This window comes from Alnus glutinosa, chromosome 3 (assembly GCF_958979055.1).
Source record: "Alnus glutinosa chromosome 3, dhAlnGlut1.1, whole genome shotgun sequence".
Lineage (NCBI taxonomy): Eukaryota > Viridiplantae > Streptophyta > Magnoliopsida > Fagales > Betulaceae > Alnus > Alnus glutinosa.
In genome coordinates, this window is record NC_084888.1 from 36,685,722 (window position 1) to 36,711,117 (window position 25,396).

The following is a 25,396-nucleotide window of genomic DNA, read 5'->3' on the forward strand; positions in this document are numbered from 1 at the left end:
TTCTTGGTTATTTTCATAATATCTGTTTTCATATAATATATATATTTTCCCTGTGGAAAGGGATGGTACAGAAGAAATGAACATTTATATTGGTTTGAGAATATAATATGTCCATAACTTTACATAGTTGGGGAAATAAAAAAACGGTGTGTCGTCTTCCAATAGCGCCAAATGCAAATGGGTGACCGTCAAATCATCGGCAGGTAACACGATCATGACCCAAGAGACAAGAACAAAAGAGAAAAAAACACTGGAGTCAACCTCAGATGCCCCTAAACAATACCACGTGTCGCTTTGAACACCTTCCACAAATATCTCCTTGGCATCTTTTACTGTCTCTCTGCTTTACTTTGTCCTGGATTGCTAATTTCCTCTCTGTAGCGTTTCCCTTCTCTTCCATCGAAGAGGTACGTTCTGCTTCTGCTAATTACTTAATTAAGTTTTAATTGTAGATTATGGGATATGATCCTCAAGATTATTGGTAGTTTATGTTATATGATTTATAAAATATTTCTTTAACTCTGTTTTCTCTTTGTGGGTATTCTAATATCAGTTATTTTACTTGTGATTTATTAAGCTATTATGCTCAACATAATTGCGTTTATAAAAACAAATATAAGTTCTTTGTGGATTAAAAAAATTAAAGAAAAAATGAATTGGCTTGCTGACATGTCCTTAGACGATCAGTTCTGTTTTGAAAAAGGCAAAAATTAGTGTAGTTTTGTGGCTATGCATCTTTTGCACAGGAAAGCTTCTTAGATGTTGAAGCAATTTTCGGACGGTCGGATTGGCGACAGGCTCCCGTAAAATAGAGAGGAAAGGTCACGGGAAACCGCCTGTCCCGAGGACCGGGAGCCTCCGATGCCTAAGTCAGTGATGGCTCTATGAGAGATGGAAACGGAATTGAGAGTGAAAATAACCAGAAGACTATAACTTACAACCAAATAAGTTTTGACACTGAATTTGCCAACACTAAAAGCCTAACAGAGAGTGTGTTAGTAGAGGAAAGATAAGTCTACCTGGTGGGAAGGCCTCCCCTTTTTATAGATCACTATTCCGGCCTTGGTGAGACCAGTCTTGGAATTGGGAGATGGACCATTTCCCGGTCCATCGGGGCTGAGCCGGTTTGGGTGGTCTTGGGCTGCTCCTAGGACCCAATGTCATATTGGCTTGTTTATGGGATTGTTCTAGGTACTAGGCCTAATGGGCCAGGCAGTAAATGGGGCCTAAGGGCCCCTAGTTAAACCCTTAGAAAAAGTGCTTCAACATTAATTCCTTATGTCATAATAACTATTCTGAGAATTTTATTTTATTTTTATTTTTTTATTAAAAAAAAAAAAAAAGAGCCTACACGGAAAACCTAAAAAATATGCCAAAAGCTCTAGAGCTCATAGAACGTGGGAAGTTCTCATATTAGGCTGGTCCAATCTAGCACAAATACCGCAAATTAGGCCTACCAAGATCATAACAATTTACCATGCTTCCGCCCCAACATCCAAAGTCTACTTGATGGCGGCTTTCGCTTAGGATCTAGTAGCCCTTTCCACTTTTATGGTGGCTTCATTCAGGCACAAGGTAACCCTTTCCATAGGTTGTCCCCTCCGAAATTCGAACACGTATAGTGTTGTGTGCTCTGATACTAATGTTAGGTACCTAACCAATACTCCAATAGCTCAAGAGCTGATGGAACACAAAATGTTTGGCCTTGTTGGCCCAATCTAGCGCTCATACCCCAAATTAGGCGCCACCAACATCATAACACCAAGTCTCATTAAACATTGGTTTAGATGTGTAGTTAGAGCCTGACATGGCATTAGTGTTAATATACCTGTAATCTTTGACATTGTTACAGCCTTATATCTTACCAACGAATAGATATGTTAGAACAATGGCAATCATCGTTAGCATGGACTAATTGGGTCAATCTAGTTTTAGCCCAATTTAAGTCATCTTCATTGTTTAATCTTGCCAGTTAGGTCATCTGCATATACTGCTATTGACTTTAATTGAATCGTGTTGTTTCAGTGATCTTTATATTAACAATGAAGGTTGCAAAGGGCAAAGCATCAACAAGGAAGGACAAAACGGAAGTATCAAAGCCAGTTGAGGAGAGGTAATTCTGCTTCTGTCAGATTTTGTACCTGATCAATGTCTTTCGAATGACTTGGTTATTTTAATCTGATTGTGTAACATTAGCTTCAAGTTTGATTGTTGATCAGAGAGTCTTCAGGACATCCTCGTTTCATTCATGACATTGGTGTGGGTTTTTGTAGTTATTGCTAGTGTCATGTCCATTATTTCTTTTTTTCAGAAAGGTTGGAAAGCGAAAGGCAGCACTTAAGGCTGATAACAGTCGCGTGAAATTGACCAAGAAAGCAAAATCAGATAAAAAAGATCCTAACAAACCAAAGAGGCCTCCTAGTCCCTTCTTTGTTTTTCTGTAACTTTCTCCTTTTCTCCAATGGTTTAGTGTGTTTGTCCCCTTTTTTTTTTTTCTTTCGGGAAGCTTATAGCTCAAAGACTCACAAAAAATATACAATGGTATTACTGCAGAGAAGAGTTCAGAAAGACTTACAAGGAACAGCATCCCAACGTGAAGGCTGTTTCAGCTGTAAGCATTTAGCCCGTATTATGTGTTCATTCTACTATAAAGTGTTGTTACCGAGTTTCATAAGCCATTTTATCTGAAATAGAAATTAATCGAGCTACTGGATGCTTTATCTGAAGGTGGGAAAAGCTGGGGGCGGGAAGTGGAAATCCTTGTCTGCTGCGGTAAGTACTAGAGTATTTTCCTTGGAAGGTACTTGAATCGGTTGAAATGAGTTGAGGACAATAAGTCGTGAGGCCACCTACTAAGCTGGTTACTTTAACTTTGGAAACCTATGGATTCTGTTTATAAAGGTGCTGCATAAACCTTTCACTGTCGCTTCCACTGGACCTGTTTATGCACCAAGCACATGTTCGGTGACTTTGGAACTTCAATGGTGTGGCCAAGCCAATACCAGTCTGGTATAAACTGCAGGTGCCTTCAATATTTTGTATTGCTTGGGCCTGAAGAAGGGACTGGATGGTGGAATTTGACATATGCATCCCTTGATTGATGTGGCAAGTTGGAATTTAGCACATATATGAATTAGTTGGTATAACTAGTTATGCAAAGGGTATATTAAGTTTGTTAGTGCTGTAAGTTCAATTTCTCCATCCATGGCTTGATTGGTGGCTACAGAAATGTAGATACTCTTTGCATTTCTAAACTGATGTTTAACTGGACCTGATTTGGCAGGAGAAAGCTCCATATGAAGCTAAATCGGCACAATTGAAGGCAGAATATGAGAAGCTGATGGTTGCTTACAACAAAAAACAGGTGACTTTTTGGATCACTTTTTTGGAAGAAACTAATGCTCCATCCTTTGCTGCTTTCTTTAGTATGTTGACTCAATTGTTAACTCAGGAAAGTACGGATGATGATGAAGATGAAGGGCCTGGCAGGTCAAAACCTGCGGCTAATGATGAAGATGATGAGGAAAGTGGGGAGGTAATCTATATAAGCTATGACTTGATAGTTGATGCATAGCATGTGATTCAAGTCTTATACGTGCAATGGCTTTCGTCTAATAGGAAAAGATTTTTTGTCATCTTCCCATTTTTTATTGTTAAATAAGAAATATAATCTGCTCTTCAAAGTCATCAATCTAGGAATGTAAGCAGTCCAATTTTTAAGTGATCGTGAACCTCAATTCGCAATGCTGTAGACTTTGCTTTGAGTCCCACATAATGGACAACCTGTTCAAAACTTAATGGGTAAATTACACTTTACCTCTCCTTCCTACCATACTATCACCCTATTTGTACTTGCATCTCTAAACTAAAACTCACTGCAACTCAAACCTATATATTATCAAAATATTTTGAGTTACCCCTGAGTCAAATTTAGCTGTTATTTTGGATGGAAAACGTCTCACGTGACTAGCATGTGCATTTCAATTGTTTTGAAGTTACTAATTTATCCTAATTGTGAAACTACACCGTTTTTTAAAAAGAAAAACTAATGCAAGGCTGGCAGATGATGGCCAAGCTGTTATTTTCTCTATTGTAGGAGGGTGGTTGTGCAGCCACCCCTCCCACAATAGATGGCAATGGCGGAGTTGTCACTCCTGCCACAATAAATGGAGTTGGCCGCGTGGCCATCTTGCCACATGCCCACAATTGAAGAGTGGTCGCATTGCCATCCCTCCCACAATAGATGGCGGTGGTGGCACGACTACCCCTGCCATAATAAATGTGGTTGGCCGTGTGGCTATCCCTCCTACAGTAAATGGAGGTGGCCGCCCAGCCACCCCCTCCCACAACAAAAGGGTGGTTGCGTAACTACCCTGTCCCACAATAAATGAGGGTGGCCACTCCTACAACAGAGGGGATGGCTGCGTTACCATCCTCATAGATGGAGGTGGCCGCATTAACTCCCCTGCCACAACATAGGGTTGGTTGTGCAGCCACCCCCTTCCACAATAAAAGGCCACTTCTGTAATGGATAGGGGTGGTTGTGCTATCACCCCTCCCATAAGAAATGCAGCCACTTTCTCGTACATCAATGGCCCCATCTGACAGCATTAGTTTTTTTATTTTATTTTTACTAAAATAATTCCGTTTCGCTCTGAAGGTAAATTAGTAACTTCAAAACAATTGAGATGCCTAGGTACGTGGGACGTTTTCATCCAAAATAACGGCTAAATTTGACTCGGCCGAGTTGCAATGAGTAGTAATTTAGAGGTACAAATACAATTAGAATGATAGTTTGAGAGGTTAAAGTGTAATTTACCCAAACTTAATTCACCTCCCCCCGCCCCTCTCTCTCTCTCTCTCTCTCTCTCTCAACCATCTCAGACTACCAACATCTCAAGGTTTCTGGATCTCATATTTTGCACTTCTTTGTTCCTTTTGTTCTACCTATTGATCAAAGAATTCGTTTGACCTGCCACCTTGGTCGCTCCTAACACAAGTTGGGTTTTTTTTTATTATGTATATAGGATGAAGAAGATGATGACGATGAGGACGATGACTGAATGTGGCAAGCTCTCTTATTTGATTATGTGAAGTATCCAGTGCCGTAGCTCTGGACTTTTTACGATTGTACATTTGGTCTATGTTATTTTTTATTAGTTTCTTGGTTGCTCCTCGATCTATCTACAGACGACAATGAATACACCCTCGTCGGTTGAATGTTTGATCCCAGGACTAACAGTCAGTGGTTTTTGTATAATTGTATCTATATTCTCATCTGCTCCTTGTATTGGGCAGTTAAGAGTTCGTCTTGCCATATATATCTAATACAATTCTCAAGTACTTGTTCATTAGTTTTAACCGTTTATTTGAAAAAAAAAGTATAAAAATTGTTTTAATTGCAACAGATTTATGGGGTTCTGATTCCATGTATATAATTCATGCTAAATTTTGGTTTAAATTGTATGTTAAAAATATTAATTAAACAATTAAGTTAACAAATTTTTTTTATGAATTTAAACTTTTGAGATAATTAATGATTTAAAATGACATGAGAGCAAATGTTTTGAGTTTGAAGCGTCAATTATCCCGTCCCTTCTATTTCAATTAAAATAGCATTCATGTCAAGCATAGATAATAAGAAAATAATGGATTTAATTTTTTAATAGGTAATATTTAATTTAAATTGGAGGTAGAGACAGGATTTGAAACTATATAGTCTGCTTTAATAATATATTAAGTTAGTATTTATCTCAAAAGATTTAAGATAATATAAAATATTTAATTAATATATTAAGAGTACTGTCAAGTCTGTCAAAGCAATCAGTAAGAAAATTGGATAGCAGTCATGCCTCCACAGATATAGATGATAATACCTACTGAAAATCAACATTCCAATTTCCAATACAAACACAGCACGCGTATGGTTAGAAATAGACATGAGTGGGCCTGCATGCTTTTCCTTTCCTTGTTTTTATAGTGTGACTGGCTCCTTAACAGGCCCATAGGGCCCATCAAACATGATCAAGGTACTAAACCCTCCCACATCCAAATGGGCCTTTTCCTTATAAAAAAAAAAAAAAAAATTAAAACTTTTAACTTCAATATCTGACCCTCACCAAAAATAAAAATAAAAATAAAAAATTCAAACAACTAAGGCCTTCATAGTTCATTCTCCATTTCACTTAATACGAAGAGATCCATTTTACGGTCTTGCATATAATTGATATCACGTAATTTTAAATTTTAAATTTTAAATAACGTAACAACATATACACAATTAGATCGATCAGTCTGAACAATAACGAAATGAAAAAGTGAAACGGAGAGAATCTGGATCTCGGACTTAGCAAACCAACATTTGTTATGGGTTATATTTTTCAATGGTTATGGGATGTGGAAGTTAAGGATTGAATTTGCATATAATTTTGATTGAGGAGAAAAGCATTGATAGTGAAGTCTTATCAGGGTGGATGTTGGATCATGGGCTACTGTAAAAGTTGATCTTAATAGATATATATATATTTTTTATATATATATAGAACGAACTTTATAGAGTTAATTAAAAGGGCAACCGACTTTTGAAGCCATTATTATAAATAGTTATGGGGCACATTCCAGCTCTAAGAAAGTCATCATCAACGAATAGGCTGTAAAGAAGAGAATAATTAGATCGGAGATTAGACTAAAAGATTTAGCAGATGTTCATGTGGAAGCCGAGAGACCATGATTCACATGTGTCAATGTCGGAACATGTTGCCGGAAAGCGAGAATGCGATGGCCACATGGTCGCCTGGCCCCTGGGCCACACCATCATCAAGTAAAAGCTAAAGCTAAAAAAGAAAAGCCTCCCACAATCCCAACACGAAACCAATAAACCAATTATCTTTCTTTTGTGTGTTCTTATGCTAATCATGTTTTAACATATTTTTTCAATTTTTATCATTGTTATCGCATAATCTCCAACATTAATCATTCCCGATGTCAGTTCCAACAACATCGATAGCCTCTGTTATTAGTGTGAATCTTTCTCCTTCATGTCGGATTTTTGTCGGTGAGTCAAGCTTTCACGTGCGGCGGGGTGAGAATTTCTTTTCCTGTGTTGCTTGCTTTATAAGTGGAAAGATGTTACTGGATTAACAGGACTTAAATATTAGCCGTATTATTTTACTTTAGTAAATATTGTTAATATATTAAATAAATGATTAAAATTTATTATTTTTTTATTAGTTTAAGCTTCTTTTTTTTCTTTTTCTTTTTTAAGATAATTAACTAATTATTAAAGTAAAAATCATGACTTTGACTCCTCAATTTATATTTCATTCAGCCAAATATTTTATCTATTAATTAAGCTTCATTGAGAGGGTGTTTGAGCCACACACGGATAAGAATGTTAATTAAATTATTAAATCACATTATATGTATAGAATTAAAATGCATGCTTACATTATTTCCCATTCTAGATTGAGGATGAATTAATGGGTCATGATGATTAAATACGTCCGTTCCTAATTTATTATCAGCTTAAACTTTTACGATAACTAATTTAATATGGTATCAGAACGTAATGAGTTTAAACATTGACTCCACAATTCACCATGCATCCCCTATTTCAGTTAAATATTCTACTTGTTGGAGGAAGAGTTTGAGCCCTTACATGAGGATAATGTATTAAAATATTAATTAAATAATTAAATCTATCCCTCCCTATTCGATCAACTTATCCCTTTAGAAGAACCTTTGACTATTTAACCTGTGACCAAAAAAAAAAATTGTAAAAGTAAAAGACATGCTTGTGTATTGGTCTCAAAAGAAAATTGTGGATCAAGTTTCAGATCACTTCAAATTATTTGTTTAAATTTGAGAGAAATTGGACAAGTGATTATGAGAGACCACTTATAGAAGCCACTTGACAAGAAAAAAAAATAGGTTGTCTAACCACTTATCCGATTAAGCGTGTCTCATAAGTGATCTCTCACAATCACTTACCCGAATTCTCTCAAATTCAAACAAATAATTTAAAAGTATCCTAATCCAAATGATATATATATCCCACTTTATCTTTCTATCATGTTTCCTTAGGTCATTAGCTCCATGCTAGAGCTATGGAATTGCAAGGGTTTGGAGTTGGCAGTGGGAAAGTGGCTTTGCAAATCTGGGGCGCAAAGTAGTACTGTTGAAGAGATGTGAAGAGCATAATATATAGGTAGAAATTAGTATTAGCCAAATGGAAAAAGGACATGCCGACAATGGATGATTCCTGCAAAACCTACTAGACTACTACTTTCTTATAATTAGGTAGCTTTGCCCCCCATTTTTCAAGCAACATACACAAAAAATCAAAAGCAACAACAGTTGATCGAAACCGCGTTTCACTTTTTGCTGTTTCTACCTTCTTTTGTCAAGGCAAAAAGATTACTGGGGTTGATTATTTTTGGGAAATTAAGCTTAATGAATAACTAAGTCGATTAGTGAATGATTGGTGGAGGTGAAGAAAGTCTTCAAATGCTGCAGCATTAACAAAGAATGGGGCAGGCATTAAAGGACAAGAAAGAAGAATTTTGAGTGGAGTTTTTTTTTTTTTTTTTTGGTCTAATTCTACTTGATTAAAGACAAAGCAATGTACCAAAGCACTAACCACCACTTTAGAGAGAGAGAGAGAGAGTTTCTAGATATAATTAATACTAAAACGAGGTTTAATTAGGTAAGATTTCTCTATGATCCATCTCCAATAAGAACGGCTCCAACACTTTTGGTACTATATAGGTGAAGATCAATATCATACAAACTTGCCTAAAAGGTCCTTTTTTTCTTTCTTTTTTTCAATCACCCATCTATATTCCACAGTACCAAGCATTCCTTTACAGTAAATCCATGAAACTTTTTTCACAAGCGGGGCAGAAATAGTATTATTAACTTTTTAAGGTTGTTTTGTTATCATTTATTCTTTAGGTTGTCTGAACTTGCATGTTTTGTCATGATATTGTTGAGCCGAGATTCTTCACATATCTCTAAATTTTAACACCCCATTTCCTCCTCCTTCTTTTTAATCTATGTTCTTCAGTATAATATTGAGTATACCTCCACACTCAAAAGAATATGTTGAAGAATAAATCTAGGATTTTCTTATTAGGTTGATATATATTTTCCTTAATTATCACCGGCTTACCCTATTTTCCACACCTTGCCTTGTATACCACACATTAGTTTCTCTCTCTTTCTCTCTCTCTCTCTCTCTCTCTCTCTCTATATATATATATATATATATATATATATATATATATATATATATTTTTGACATGTCCACACACAAGAGAGGGAGGGGGGATTCGAACTAGTGACCTCCGTTTTATGAGCCTTGGTCCTTAGCCGATTAAACTACTACTTGGAAACCATTAGTTTCTCTATAGATACAACACAAAGTAATACAATCGTATTCAAGTCAATACAATAAGATATAGCATTTAGCCATTTAGGGCATTTCTTAGAATTCTAAAGAGGAGATTCGTCTTAATTTTGATAGAGGACACTTAAAAAGAATAAAAATAAAAAATTGTGGGAAGACTTTCAAAAATGTGGCGGGGAGCGGCCCATGTTGCAATGAGGCGAGCTATGAAGTTGGCATATGTGTTGATTTTTGAAGCATTGTCTTACTGTTTATAGATGTCTCATATTTCTTACATTTTCAAATTCTTTTTCCTTTGTGACCTTCTTCAATTGTTGGGTGGTCCAAGAAAAGAAAAAGGGTCATGGAAGATTCTTGGGTTATATCTCTTATACATCTCTTGTATATCTACATATATACAATCAAGTTTTAAATCTACCATTGAATTTGTGGGGCCCAATGTAAGTTCTATAAGTTCAAAGTCTGATTTAAAAATGACTATGTACAAAAAATGTATAGGAGGTTGATTTAAAATTTTCATTTCTCATCCTTGATACCAGACTACCCTTAGCTACTAGGCATATTGCTAACACCTAAAACCACGAACTGCCCTCCCAAAAGGCTCATTGTCAAAAAGATTTGGATGGATGGATGCATGCATGCATGATCCATGTGCTTTGCAATGGAAATTAGGGCTGCCAACCTACACACCTTGTAAAGAGATGTGTCTGAATTATAAAGTCCACGATCTATGTTTATTCAAATTTGATGGCTCTTTCCTAATGCTTACCTTTCTCCGCCATGTGTAATCTAACAAGTTTGGCATGTCGTGCAAGACTAATCTTATAGCTATTCCAGCATGTAGGAGAAGACTCTTTGGAATTTTCTGGTTGAATTTCATGAAATTTGTGCAGGAAATGAAAGAGGATTGTCAAGGTTCAAGTGCTTTTGGCAGTTTGAGGTGCCAGATTCATTGTTCGAGGCGCTCTGCCCTGAACCCTCTGAAGTCAATAAAATTTGAACTAATAATTCCAAGAAATCTCTATCCTTTCTGTACAAGACACCCTAGGATTAGAGATTCATATTCTTACCCCTATCCCCTAGGCCATATCCTCTCCTTGGATTCGGCTTCCATGCGGTAGTTTAAAACTACCGTATGGGTGCTGCAGTGGAAAACAGTACCGTTTCCCACTTAAAAAAATTTGCAAATTTTTTAATAAATTTAAAAATTATTAAAATAATAATTATTAAAAAAAAAAAAAAAAACCTAATGGGGTGGCCGGCGTTGCCCAAGGAGCCACCCCATTGGCCGATTTGGGGTGGACGAACCACCCCAGTCGACTTTGAGGGTGGTTCGGCCACCCCCAAAAGGCCAAAAAACAAAACAAAAAAAAAAAGTTAAAGGTTTGGGAGGTGGCCGGACCACCCCCAAGAGCTTGGGGGTGGTTTCGACCACCCCATACGGCCGATCTGGGGGTGGCTAAGGCATCACCCCCAAAATCCAAACCTTTTTTTTTTTGTTTTTGGTTTCTAGGCCTTTTAGGGGTGGCCGGACCACCCCCAAGGGCCTGGGGGTGGTTTCGACCACCCCATACGGCCGATCTGGGGGTGGCTCGGCCTTTGGGGGTGATCCGGTCACTGGTCACCGGCCACCCCCAAAACCCAAACTTTTTTTTTTTTTTTTTTGGTTTCTAAGCCTTTTAGGGGTGGTCGAGCCACCCCCAAACCCCTAACCTTTTTTTGTTTTTTGACTTTTTGGGAGTGGCCGGACCACCCCCAAAGCCGGCTGGGGTGGACGATCCACCCCATATCGGCCAAGGGAGTGGCTCCAGCCACCCCCTTGGCCAATAATGGGGTGGCAGGCCACCCCTTTAGTTTTTTTAAGTTTTTATAATTTTTGTTTTTAATTATTATTATTTTTATAATTTTTAAATTTAAAAAAAAAAATATTTGCATTTTTAATGTGCTATACAGCACACATGTGGTAGTTTTAAACTACTGCATGGAAGCCGGATCCCCTCTCCTTTGTCTCTCTAACAATTCTCTTGTTATTATTCTTATCCCCGGCCTCTTCTCTTGATAAGGAATAACAAGAGATCGATTCATCCTTCCAATCTCGTCCACCTTTTCTACAACTGGCCGGACATTTTTGGTAATTGGGAGGGTGCTAGTACATTTGGATTGGAATTGGCTATAATCCGTTCATCAAATTACAGTCAATTCGATTACTTCCCTCAAAAAGGGAGTTTGAAACTTGAATTCGAACGTTTAGTAATTTACTGTTCGGATCGCTATGTGAGTGAATTGTCCGATACTTATTTGAAGATGTATTATAAGAACTCCCTCATCAATCAACTGTAATTAGGTACGAATTACCCATCTAAAACAAATACTCTGAATCCAATAACCCTAGGAATACATTGGCCATAACATAAGTTCCAATCCAACCAAACAGTAAGGGTGAATCTCACCTTTGATGGACACGCAGGCAGAAGAACGTGGTGGTTTTAACTTCTTTGTCAATCACTTTCAGTTGGAAAGCCACATGCGGAAATGCCAAAACAGAGAGAAGGCGAGAAGCAGCCCTAATCCCACCAGACTAACGCTATAAAGGAGTGCACGTGAACTTTGCTCCGACTGTGCCTTGTCAGAGCTCTCTTTCTCACTCACTGAGAATCAGAGTGCATGTTGCTGTCACTAAACATTTTCATTTAAGGGTTAAACACATTTTTGCCGGTTGAAAAAGTTTTGGTAACTTTATTTTATTTTATTTTTTTATTTTCGATCACATGTAGTATATATCTTATGAGAATATATTCAAATAGTATCTCCATCAATTTGCCGTTAAGAAAACTACCGAAATTTTACGTCAAACCAATCAAAACTTAACATGTGCCATAAACTTTATTAAAAAAATAATTTCAAAAAATACTTAAATTCAAAGATCAAGAAAAAAAAATAACTGAATAAGAAAATAGGGTGGCCAGTCACCCCTAATTTGGCCTATGGGAGTGACTGAACCACCTTCAGTGTCTATCTGGAAGTGGTCGAATTACCACCAAATATTAAAAATGGGGGTAGCTGAAACCATTCCTAAGGGCCTTGATATATGAACGTGTCAATGTTTTATTGGTTTGACGTTAATTTTCGTTAATTTGCTTAATGGCAAATGAACGGAAATTCTATTTAGGCATATGTCCAAAAACGAGATATCATTCTTATAGAAAGTAAAACGGATAGGAGAAAAAATCTAGGCCCCGTTTGAAATTCCTTTTCCCCTTCTCTTCCCTTTGAAATTTTTTTTTAATGATTGGAAAATAAGATTGATGAGATATAAAGTTGAAATAATTTATATGGAAAAGTGAGAAAAGTTTGTATTGTAGTGAGTTTTTTATTTAAAAAATAATAAAAAAGTGTTGATGTGATATAAAAAGTGAAAAAAAAAAAAAAAAATTAAAAATGTTTTAAAATTGATATTTTTTAGAAAAAGTGAAAAGAAGGAGAAGGGAGGGGAGGGGATAGGGAATTGAACTCATCATTTAATAATGGAACAACACGTGCACCTCTGACAAACCCGTTCGTGCGAGAGGAGCAGAACGCAAGGCAGACATCGAGAGTTATACACACACACGTCTTATATTCATCAGAGCAGGGTTCGGTGTAAACGTGTGCCGCAGGCCTCGGGTCTCGTAGCTGACTGGTTGACAGTTGACTTCGACTTCACTGCCTTTCCCTAGGAATATGGTTGTGAAAAAAAAACAAAAACAAAAGATTACCATGAAACCATTGCGTACTAAATTCAATCCGGGATGGCCTTAAGTTTGGTAGCCTGAATTTTTTTTTAAAAAAAGTACTAAAAAAATTAGACAAATCAGAGGTTTAAGAGGTATTAAAGCTTTTACAATATATATATATTTTAAATTGATATCACACTTCATAATTGGTGAAAAAATTTAGTAAAAAAATGACTTGTTAATTTAATTAGTTAGTAATTGACTTATCGACCATGCATTTTTAATGATTTTGAATGTTATTACTACAAATTTCTCACAAGCATTGCACTTAATTGCTCATTAACATTGCGCTAAACAATAAGTATATCTCAACTTTCATGCCTTTTTTAATGATGAACTACTATCTTAGTTTGTAAGAAAATTATAATATTCCAAATGTTTTCCAAATTTTTATGCAGAAAGAGGAAGAGATAGTGTAATGTGTGACAAACATCAAGTAAATCTAGACTAATAAAATGATTAAAAAAAATCTTTTTATATAGAAAGAATAAATGGTAGTTACTTTTGTGTTCTTTTGATTTATCAATTTTTTTTTTCTATTTAATTTGTATGTTGCATGGATATTCTGTTAGCTCAATATATAATTGCAAACTCTATCGCATTCGATCACTCTATCTTTATATTAAAAAAAAGATATATATATATATATTATAAAGATCTTTCTATATAGAAAGAAGAGAAGAGAAGAGAAGAGAAGAGAATAAAAGCTAGCCTACTAGAGATGTGATCGATCACTATCTTTATCGTATTTGAGCTTTGAATTAATTGGCTGTGAATTCTTTGGTCCCCTTTGGCCTTTGCAGGGGGGAATAAATGGGGTCTAAGATTTGATGAGATATCGTGTATGAGTGGTCCATTCTAGATAAACCAAATTGTTCAATGAAATTAATATTTGATCGAGCACCATAAAATGCAGGCATCGGATACAATTGGCCCCATTGGTGACACAAATGTGCAGGAAAAATAAAATAAAGAATCTGAAATATTTCTCATTTTGAACTCCTCATCTCCTAGCTCACAATATATTGCCTCTCTCCCTTAATTGGAAAAATAGTGTCGGCAAGCATGTAACCTATATAGATTAGATATAATTTGTCCCATGCACTAAGAATTAAACATGCGTCTTTAAACAAAATCGTAGGAAGTATCTTGTTTGAGAGTGTATTTGCTTAAAAAAAAAAAAAGACCGTTTCAAAACATGAAAAAAAAAAAAAAAAAATTACGTTTTTAAATCGCAAACAAAGGTTACGGTGTGTTATTAATTAAAGATACGTGATTTTAAAGTCTAAACTACAATTTTAAATGTCAAGCTGCGCGTTTTTGTCTAACGCTTAACTGCGTTTTTAAAAATCGCATGTTTTGAATTCGCAAAATCAGACTGACCCTAAATGTATCATTTAGGTTGGTTCCACGTGAACAACAAAGGAAGGCTCCTTGTTTTGTTGCTCAAGACCCAATAGACCTCATGTTATGGTATTAGAATTTGCATGCTAGAGGATTTTACTAAGACAAAATATCTCATGAAAAGTTATATTAGCTCTAGCTAATCTTAGGATATGAGTACTTTAATTAAATAAGGATAGTTGTAGTTATCTATCTAAGTTGGTCTTTTAGTTATTTATATATAGCACTATGGTGCATAAGTCTTTTAGTAGTAGGTTTCTATTGTTTCTTGTAGAAGTTTATCTCCAAATCTTTTAGTTTAAGTTGTGTAGTTATCTAGTTTCCTATTTAAAGGGTGATCAATTAATAAAGGGTATTTAAAATTAATCTCGAACCTTGTGTTTGAAAGCGTCTACGTCTTTCAGAATTTAACGTCTAAGTTCTCTCAAAACCTAAAATCTATCTTGTTGCGTAAACGATAAATCATTAACGTAACACCTCACACTTGCATGCTCTTTTGGATGATCAATAGCTTTCAATTGATTGAATTTGCTGATCTAATTAAATGCCATTCTTTTGGTTGAGTCTCTTTTATCTTTTGTGCCCAGCACATCAGATAGCAAGTCATGGTCCGTCCATATATGGGAGCACGGACCCGTACCAACTTGGATTCGAGAAAATGGTGGGACAATTGCTTTGATGGACTTGCAAATATCTTCTTCTTGATATGCTTTCAGCCTCTGTCTGATTAGTGCACATTTGGTTTATTGCATAGAAATCAATCGTGCCAAAGTGCACATAATTGATATGGGCCCTAACAAAAGGAAGTGGTGAATAGTGAATCCACAATGACTTGTCATTAGCCTAACACACTTGCCTTACACGTGCAAAAAAGACGCTATGGGGTTGTTCGTTATGATAAGGCTAACGTAATGGGATTTGGATTCTCAACAATTTTTTTGTTAAAAAAGTAGCAAAAGGAAAATTATAAAAGGGCTAAGAGAGAGCAAGATTACACTCTCGAATGAGCACTTAGCTTGAATGAGCTTTTTATATACAAATTAATTTACAGGCAAATTAATCACGTAGGTAAGTGCGAGAGACTCTCTTTGTATTTGAGAATATAGATTGAGCAATTTTATTTTATTATTTTTATGAGGAAAAAATAGGAGAGCCTAAATAGTTGAGAAAGAAAAGAAGTAGAGAAAAAGGATTGCATAATTGAGGATATTCTTTATTGCATAATAATCATTATCCAAATAAAGTAAAGTTTTGGAGAATATTTTTGGAAATTATTTGATACATTTTCTGGTTGTAATAAATCGCTAGGAAAAATTAATTAAGATACACAAATAAATTAAAACTTAATAAACAAAATATATAGTACGTTTGAGAAAAATACAGTTTGGAGTTGGGAAAATATTCTGCACAAATTTCAAGAAGTATACTCAAGATTCTAACGGTAATTATATATGCATCTGGCATGGGACCGTTAACAAATAACTAGAATCGCTTTCTTGTCCAATAATAATTGTAATTAGGCTTAATTATGAAAAGCTAGTTTACACACATTAGTACAAGTGTCAAACAGTCGTAGGATTGATGGAATATTGTTCATGCGGTAATTAACCTCGGCAATGGGGTCAGACTCCCATAATCCGGCAGCCATGAATGCTTCAAAACATAGTAATCCAAATGCTTAAAGCTTCTAATTTGTCTCAAAACAACTAACTTACCTATATACCTATTAATACATTATATATATACCTCCATCAGAATCCCTTGTCTTTTTTTTTTTCTTTTTTTTTTTAGAATAAAGAATATTATTATAGCTCAATCAGAATCCTTGTCTTAATTAATGGGACGAGGACAGGGTTTCTTTCATTAAAACACCCAAAATATGTTTTAAATAGAGGGTTTGATGTAAGATCGATTATTTCGGATCTTCAATAAGTTTTTTTTTTTTTTTTTTTTTTTTTTTTTTTCGTTAGTCATTAGTAATTTTGGTAGCAAATATGAGAGTCTTTATGAAGTCTATTTTTCCAAACAAGTAGGTAGACAATTCAAAATTTGCTTGGATAAATAAACCTTATATTATTATTATTATTATTTCTATTCAAAAAAGCAAAGGGAACAAAAGTTACAAAAATTGGGTTTTTCTGAGTATTGATCCTAACAACATAAATAAAAGGGAAACAGTTGGAAATGTTTCCAAAGATCAAGTGAGAAGCAGCCTATTTAGCAAGACGATGTGCTCTAGAGTTAACACTGCATGAGGCTATTGAAGCGGTCCAAATTTGTAAAAAGTGGATTTGCTGATGAATGTCTCCAATGATTGGAGCAAATGACTATGTGGGTCTTATGTCAGCTCTCTCATATTTACTATCCGAAAAAAAAGCTATCAATCTAAGATAACAAAACTGCAAAAACCTTTATGGAACATCAACAATGATGGGGGATTTAAGAATGGTTAGATGGTATCTGATCTGTGCACAGCCTAAGTGAAGTGAAAAAAGGTGATGGCATGGAAGGCAGAGAAACACATGATGGGATTCTTTCAGATCATATATATAAAGCTTGGTATAGCAATATCCAAAAGGGTGGTATGGGTGCTTCCTAGGGATCGTAATAATTCAATTGGGTTGTCTAGTGGGTATAAAGCTCAATGATCCTCATGGGGACCATGTGGACGAACATGCCATCATAACCTCATATTAAAATCCAGCCCTATAATTGCAACATACTCCTAATTATTCATCAACACGTGCCCGGTAGTTGTTTAGCTTGCTTTTTTATCATCATTTTAGAAGCTTCATTTTGTGGGATCCCATCTCACCCAACTTTGCCTGGGGAGAGTAAGATCCATACAAGACTTGCTTCTCTATGCTAATCAAAAACTTGAGTTAATAATCATCATCAAAAGCAAGGGTTTTTGTGGCATTCAGCCTTTTCCGCCCTCTATCTTTTCTCTTATACACCAAGCAAACACTCCTAATTAGGTGGACAAATACAAGTCTTAAGAGTGCATTTGGGCCTACAATTTTGCAGGTCAAAAGGACAAGAGCGTGACAAAAATAAGAAACAAATCATGTTTTTGAAACCCAAGAAAGAGATTGCGTTTTTAAAAAACACTCGATTTTAAAGGCCGAACCACAAACATTTAATTTTATTTTTATTAATTACGTTTTAAAATCGTTATTTGTTGGGACTACGAGTTTTGAAATCGCTTAAATCAAACTAATTACAATAAAAAGAAAAAGGTGGACAAATTAGAAGGCATAATGAGAATATACTATTAAACCATGCGTATTTGTTTGTAATCTATGCTATTATTTTAATCAAGTAAACTCAAAACTGGGCCAAATAATTAATATAGGACACAGCAAATGAATGTGGTGGAATGGGTATTATAGTCGTTCCTTACGTATCATAGCTGATCCGCCTACCAAACTGTAGATCCCGAGCAACCCACAAAATCTAAAGCCGGATCTAAAGGCCAACTTGATTAAGCAGCCATTATATATATATATAAAATTTCGTGTTGAGATTGCATCGAATTTTCAAGTCGTATCAAAATTTGTAATCTTAAATGTTGCGTGTTGGTTTTGAGTTCATGTCGTATCGAGACACGAGTATAAAGTTATGAGAAATGCTTGGTTGTACACTCTCATCCCACTCCTATTCCACCCTTGTGTACTTAGACCAATATTGTGAGAGATAGTAGAGAGAGTATAGAGGGACCCTATTTTTTTAACAACATTATTGGTCCACGTAGATAGGAGTGGAATAAGAGTGTACAACCAAGCATTTCTCTAAGGCTATATATAGGTAAACAATAACTCGACTCATATAATTAAACTCGCCGTACCTAGAAGTGGAACCATATATGTATAGCTTTGGGGGGGATTAGTCCTCCCAAAATTTAAAAATTGTTCCTAACGTTTATGATTTTTTGATGAAATAAACCCCCTAAACTAATTTTTTAATTACCCCCCATTTTTTTTTCCTCTTTAAAATTTGTCTCCTTACTCTTAAATGTCTAATTCGAGTAATGCTAAAAGTCATTTTTTATCACTCTTGTATCCTTCCAATAATGATGTGACTTTTAAAATTATTGTTGAGCTCGTTATCACTATTAAATTTTAATCAAGTAGTGATTTTAAAAATCACATTATTATTATATTTTTGCAGAGAGCCGGCACTAGAAAAAAAAAAAAAAAAAAAAAAAAAAAAAAAAAAAAGAAGAAGAAGAAGAAGAAGAAGAAGAAGAAAAAAAAAAGAAGAGAGGTGTTTGAAGAGAAGGAAGGCGTGCAATTGTGTTTCCCTCCTAGTCCTTCTAGGGTTATGGGAGTTTTTTATTTTTCCCTTGGCTTAGATCTAGTGGAACTTTTGTTCTCCTAATTCTTCTAGGACTACGAATCTTTGTGTTTTTTCTTGTTTTTAGTTTCTTTAGGCAGGAAGGCTAACACAAGAAGTCTCGTAGAGAAGCAGCCTCTCCGTTTGTGTCGCCGACGAAAGATTAGCTGAACATTCATCTTCTACATCTACTTTTGAGATCATATCTATGTTTTTCCGCCGGTTATTACAAGACACATGTAATTTTTCTTTCGACGTCGGCTTGTGTTGGATGCTTTCTATAATGTTTTTTTTTTCTATTTTTTAGAGTAGTTTTTGAAAGTCTGTCTATTAAATTTGCAAATTTTACTGGACTGTTTATAGCTTGTTAGCTAAATCAGCCATCTTTTCTTTGTTAGGAGTGTTTTATTGTTAAAGAGTAGCTCGAACATCTGTCCTTGTAATATTTGTTTATTTGTAGGCAGCACCAAGTCAGATTTTTCTGACTTAGTGTGTAGGGTGTCGATGAGCCTCTATTCATTGTATTTACTTTCGGGTCTCTTCATATTAATGCATGGTAGTTCCGGTTCTTTTGTTTAAAAAAAAGTTTACATCATTGTTGGAGGAACACAAGAGTGACTTCTAGAATTACTTACTTAGTTATTTTTCTGACTATTATACCCCTCAATCATAAAGTCTTTAATTTAATTTTAGTTTCGTATGGAATTGAATTTGTGAGTATGACAAAAGTTGTCGGCCCTGTTCAAAAGGACTAGTTGCGAAAAAACAAGTTTTATCAAATGACAGGAATGCCCTTCTTGGTTATCCCGTAAGGGCAACATTGCACAGGTGTCACTGTAAAGAACTGCAAGTGGCAAAACCTAAAAGCAGAAAGCAAAAAGTGATTGTACGTATTTGCTACATGCTTTCCTCCATTTTCTTCACTTTTCTAAGAATGCTGCACATTTTCTAGGCTATGTAGAATCAAAGATAAACGAGGGCCACAGAATAGTACGTTGCTGCCCAACTTCTTGTAGCCTCCATTTCCCTTATAATCCAAGTCCAACAAATGCCCACTCGCTTCATTCTCTTGCAGATTATATGGGCTATAAGAATTACGACAATGTTGAAATAAAAAAAAATAAAAAAAAATCTTGTTCAAATTTGGAATTGGAATTGTGGATTAATAAAGTTGGCTCTTTATGACCATTCAATGGAGGAATTATGGTGGTGCATGTGCAGTATGCTGGTGCTCTACATTGGCTAGCATGTTTGGCAAATCACATGTATATTGCTACTACTTTTACATCTCTCAAACCCGACTCGCTAACACACGATTAGGCAAATCTAATCTTAAACGGTTTCGTAACCGTAGTAAAAAAGTAAAAAAAAAAAAAAAAAAAAAAAGAATAGATTGATGTGATATAAAAGTAAAATGAATTTTAAATTTTTTGTGAGTAAAAAAAAAAAAAAAAATAGTTTGTTAGCGTAAAGATAAAGATTTGAATAGAAATGAGAAACGAAAGGAGATCGAAAGGGTTGTTGTCAAACGGATCGTGTGTGTTAATCTATTTTGTAGGTATTATTTGTTTTGACTTGAAAAAGTATTTTGACGTGAGATAAAAATGAAAATAGGTATAATTAATACATATTTTTGAATGGTTTGTTAATATTTCTGTTTTGAAAGCCTAAAAATAGGAGAAGAATGAGAATTTAAGGAAAAAGGAGCCTTATAAATTATAATTACTACAAACTATATATACACACGATGGAACACAAAATATCCCATCCAAAGAAACTTTACCACACTCATATTCCCACACAAAACTCTTGCCGATTTCTTTCCCCAAAAGTCTTATCCTCAGAGACAGAAAGAGAAAGAAAGTTTTTCTGCTGAAAAGAAAGATGTCAGCTACGAAAATAACTTGTTTCCCTCCACCTCCCCTGCTCTTTTAGATTCATGGCAGATACCCACCCGTGTGCTCCCCTTCCCTTCCATTAATGCCCCCTCCTTCAAAATTTCGATATATGTTTAAATATATATATATATAAACAGATAAATAGCGATTTCCTTGATATGCTTTTTGAGCGTTTCTGACTGTAAAAATTCCATGGCGGTCTTTGTGTATCTCTACTTTTGTGTTGCTCTCTGTACCGTCCTTTTCTTCTTCTTGATCCGCGCCTCCCGGTGCCGGAGGCTGAGGCTGCCACCGGGGAACCTCGGACTCCCTTTCATCGGAGAGACTCTGCAACTCATTTCCGCTTACAAGACTGAGAATCCTGAACCCTTCATCGATGAGAGGGTGAGCCGGTTCGGACCCATCTTCACAACCCACGTTTTCGGCGAACCGACCGTTTTCTCCGCCGACCCAGAGACGAACCGGTTCATCTTGCAGAACGAAGGGAAGCTGTTTGAGTGTAGCTACCCGGCCTCGATATCGAACCTGCTGGGGAGGCACTCTTTGTTGCTCATGAAGGGCAGTCTTCATAAGAGAATGCATTCCCTCACCATGAGCTTCGCCAACTCCTCGATCATTAGGGACCATCTTTTGGTTGATATAGACCGCTTGATCCGGCTCAATTTGGACTCTTGGACCGGCCGGGTCTTTCTCATGGAGGAGGCCAAGAAGGTACGCCCCATGGAACTGAACTTTAATGTCACAAAAGCACTTATTCCTCCTCTCCTATACAGCTCCGAAAGTGTCGTTTTAATTTCTTTTTAACTATTTATCCTCCTTTTTTTTTTTTTTGAGCTCCGAAAGTGTCGTTTCTCCCTTCACCTATTTTATTTGATATTGCAAAAAATAAAAAGAAGAGATAAATGAGTTTATAAACATACATGTCCCTTGAAAAAGTACTTTTGTAAGCCCACTTATAACTCATTTTCTCCTATTTACCTTTCAATAGGATTGTTTTTCCCTTTACCTATTTCTCTTGTATTGTCTTAAAAAAAATAAAAAATAAATAAAAGGAAAAGAAAAGAAAAAGTGCTTTTGGATTTTGGTAACACAGTGACTCCGAGTCAACTCGATCATGTTAAAGAAGCGGTGGTGACTCTGGTGAGATGACTCAGATTCCATGGCTAGTGGGTGAAATACATGCCAGCACGTTTGGGTGTAAAAGTTTTGTTTTTTCTTTTGTTTTTGTTTTTGTTTTTTATTATTAATATTTTCAAGTTACATAAAATAATATGCGTAATAATAATTTTTTTTTTTTTTTCCAACGCAGATAACATTTGAATTAACAGTGAAGCAGCTGATGAGCTTTGATCCATGTGAATGGACTGAGAGTCTAAGGAAGGAGTACGTGCTTGTCATTGAAGGCTTCTTCACCGTCGCTTTGCCTATCTTCACCACCTACCGGCGTGCCATCAAAGTACAATAATGTTTCTCTTGAACATGTTACTTTTATTCCTAGCAAATAAATTAACGTAGCTGTTACTTGTCTTAATCATATATATATGTATGTTAATCACGTTATTATATTGTCATTCTCTTTTGAAGGCAAGAACTAAGGTGGCAGAGGCATTGAGCTTGATAGTGAGGCAAAGAAGGAAAGAGAGTGAAGCGGGAGAGAGAAAGGAGGACATGTTAGGAGCCCTCTTGGCCGGAGACGACGGTTTCTCCGATGAGCAGATTGTCGACTTCTTACTGGCTCTGCTTGTCGCGGGCTACGAGACAACCTCCACTATCATGACTCTTGCTGTTAAGTTCCTCACCGAGACTCCTCTTGCCCTGGCTCAGCTCAAGGTATGTTCTTTCTCTTTCTTTTTTGTTTGCTTCTATTAATTATAAATAATTATGTCAATAAATAAGAAAATGCGTTAATTATCACTTTTGCCTTTGACTGACAAATAGTCGGATTTCGAATACGATATACATCAATTTAAGACTATATAAGTTGTTATCGCTAATTTTATATTTAATTTATATCGAATTTACTAATCATGTAAAAATAAATAAATAACTCTTTAAGTCTTGCCGATGATTCTCTCTCCTCATGGGCCTAGTCCCAAATACACAATACTTGGGGGAGTCACTAGGAACCTCAATTTCATTATCTAGATTCTCATCCATTCACAATGGGACGCGGTTAGAACCGACAAAAGGGTGAGCAAAGATCGATCTGGATGCCTGTGTTTCACTGTTTGTGCTTGACAAATCAATCTGGTACTTGAGCATATGTCTTAATTAACCTTTCTTTTTCTTTTTCTTTTATATATATATTGGTTAATTAATTAACTTCTCTTTATTTGATGGCTACATGTCTTAACTTTTTGACAACGCACCCGAGCCAATTGCTTGCTCCATTCTACAAAACCCAGATTTAATTTCCTCCGTCAATTACACTAGAAAAATTTTGCATCTTATCGCGGTAAGCAATGATGTCATCGTTTGGTCACGTGACGAATCGTGGGCATTAGGGCAAAAGCCTTCATTTTCTATGTAGTATATTTGTATAGGAATAGGATATCTCAACTTTAATATTAAATATATATTAACAGCGTTCAAAATTATGTCATCTATTTACGTCGACCAAGCGCATATATTTATTCTATTAAAAATTTATTTATTTATTAAAAAAAAGAAAAGAAAAAAAGGGTTTCACGAGGAAATTAAGCGAAGGAAATACTAATTACTGTTGTAGTATGTGTGGAAGTGGTCAAAAGTAGAAGGCAAAGTACAGATGATGAAGTCAAAGAAGTAGAAGAGACATTCGGGTTGAACAAGCGGACAAAATGATGGCCTTCCAAGCTGCACGCCACAGGATGCGCTTTGTCAAAGAAACTCTGACGTGTCAGAATCTGATCACACTTGGTCTTTGACCAGATGGTCTCTCTGTTTTCTGAAATCACGAAAACACCCTTCCCCTCACGTGCATTCTGGTCTCAGATGTGTTGTGCGGCAGAGTTTTAATAATTAATAATAGCATTTTTGTTCCTAGTAGTGTCATCGGAGATCGTACGTTGCTGATTTCGAGGACCATAAAGAATCGACGGTGGAAAGTGAAAGATGATGATGTCCTCTTGTCGTCACCCCTGTACTGTTCTCGCTATAAAAACCTAGGATTGGTTTTCGTAATGGTTGAAGCGTCACCGTTGGATTGGATTTGCTTTTGACTCGGTAAGGTGAAGCAACGGTCAATGGTGCGTTAGTCGTTGGGAACACCACATGGTCCATGTTTTGCTTTTAATACAAGCAGTTTGAATTCTGTTTGGTGTAGTATTTTAAATTGTGGAGGTTCTAAATAATTTAATTAGAGGACCAGAAATATTCAAGAAAATAAAAAAGAATTAACCAAAATGATGATCCTTTGGAATTTCCCTCCAATATCCTACCATTCTTGATACTTGTGGTCTGTTTGGCAGGAAGAGCACGACCAAATTAGGGCAAAGAAGAGTGAGATCGAGGCTCTTGAATGGGTTGATTATAAGTCCATGCCATTCACTCAATGTGTAAGTAGATTCTTTAATGAATCCCACAATCAGTAGAGACAGCGAGAGCTTGATCTTAATGTAAATTTGGTTTATTGTTTGTAGGTTGTCAATGAAACTCTGCGCATGGCAAACATAATCGGCGGGATATTCAGGCGATCGATGACGGACATCCATATAAAGGGTAAGGCATTTTTATTATTTTACAGTTCTAACTTTTAAGGACAACTGATAATTTAACATGGCATTAGAGCAGAAGTTCTTAATTAATTTAAGCATAATTTCATATTTTCAGGTTACACAATTCCTAAAGGATGGAAGGTTTTTGCATCCTTTCGGGCTGTGCATTTGGACCATCACCACTTCAAAGACGCTCGCACTTTTAATCCATGGAGATGGCAGGTAACTCTCTCTCTCTCTCTCTTTCTCTTTTGCTCTCACACATGGATTTCTTGTGTTTTTCCATTGGTGAATGGTGGTTAAATTTAATAGGACAACTCGGGAGCAACAAGCCCAGGGAATGTTTTCACCCCATTTGGAGGAGGGCCGCGGTTGTGCCCTGGTTATGAGCTTGCTAGAGTAGAACTCTCCGTCTTCCTTCACCACCTCGTCACCCGTTTGAGGTACACGGCTTTGGTTTGTGTCCTGTGCCTATGCACACGACACGACACAAATTTTATATATATATATATATATATATAAATGTTGTAATAATATGAGTGTTTTTTGGGTACTAATTTGGCGTGTGATCATTGACAGTTGGAATCCTGCTGAAGAAGATAAGCTGGTTTTCTTCCCGACCACCCGGACGCAGAAGCGATATCCGATCTATGTGCAGCGTCGAAATGTGTCTAAGCTGTGTAAAGAGTAAGAGAGAGTGAATATGTACAAGAGCTGTAATCCCTTTGATGCCCAGTAATAATAAAAAAAAATATCAAGTTGTTAGCTGATCGAATAGCAGTTGCTGTAGCTGATGTACATTAACCAAATTTCAAACTTTTTTTTCTCTCTAGTCCGGAAACTAATTATTACCCTTTTCAAATGAGACACTTTCTAACTGACAAG

At 36.0% G+C, this 25,396-nt stretch overlaps 2 protein-coding genes across 2 annotated transcripts; both read left to right on the plus strand.

The window, feature by feature from the left end:
* Nucleotides 1-258: 258 nt before the first annotated feature.
* LOC133864630 (high mobility group B protein 1-like) lies at nt 259-5,354 on the plus strand. The gene is made up of 8 exons (XM_062301020.1): nt 259-407; nt 2,026-2,113; nt 2,312-2,440; nt 2,554-2,611; nt 2,728-2,772; nt 3,284-3,364; nt 3,452-3,535; nt 5,028-5,354. Exons 2-8 carry the CDS (start codon nt 2,043-2,045, stop codon nt 5,061-5,063), a joined length of 504 nt encoding a protein of 167 aa, XP_062157004.1. The 5' UTR covers nt 259-407; nt 2,026-2,042; the 3' UTR covers nt 5,064-5,354.
* Nucleotides 5,355-20,672: 15,318 nt separating this feature from the next.
* LOC133864296 (3beta,22alpha-dihydroxysteroid 3-dehydrogenase) lies at nt 20,673-25,279 on the plus strand. The gene is made up of 8 exons (XM_062300580.1): nt 20,673-21,527; nt 22,126-22,272; nt 22,401-22,646; nt 24,266-24,352; nt 24,437-24,515; nt 24,627-24,733; nt 24,824-24,954; nt 25,091-25,279. Exons 1-8 carry the CDS (start codon nt 21,009-21,011, stop codon nt 25,200-25,202), a joined length of 1,428 nt encoding a protein of 475 aa, XP_062156564.1. The 5' UTR covers nt 20,673-21,008; the 3' UTR covers nt 25,203-25,279.
* Nucleotides 25,280-25,396: the final 117 nt, after the last annotated feature.

What these genes read in the sequence shown, in the direction of transcription:
- LOC133864630 (XM_062301020.1), top strand. Translation starts at nt 2,043, where the DNA reads ATGAAGGTTGCAAAGGGCAAAGCATCAACAAGGAAGGACAAAACGGAA. An exon ending in AGTCCCTTCTTTGTTTTTCT is followed by an intron (nt 2,441 to 2,553) that starts GTAACTTTCTCC and finishes GTATTACTGCAG; the next exon opens with AGAAGAGTTCAGAAAGACTT. An exon ending in ATGATGAGGAAAGTGGGGAG is followed by an intron (nt 3,536 to 5,027) that starts GTAATCTATATA and finishes TTATGTATATAG; the next exon opens with GATGAAGAAGATGATGACGA.
- LOC133864296 (XM_062300580.1), top strand. Translation starts at nt 21,009, where the DNA reads ATGGCGGTCTTTGTGTATCTCTACTTTTGTGTTGCTCTCTGTACCGTC. An exon ending in TCATGGAGGAGGCCAAGAAG is followed by an intron (nt 21,528 to 22,125) that starts GTACGCCCCATG and finishes TTTCCAACGCAG; the next exon opens with ATAACATTTGAATTAACAGT. An exon ending in TTAATCCATGGAGATGGCAG is followed by an intron (nt 24,734 to 24,823) that starts GTAACTCTCTCT and finishes TAAATTTAATAG; the next exon opens with GACAACTCGGGAGCAACAAG.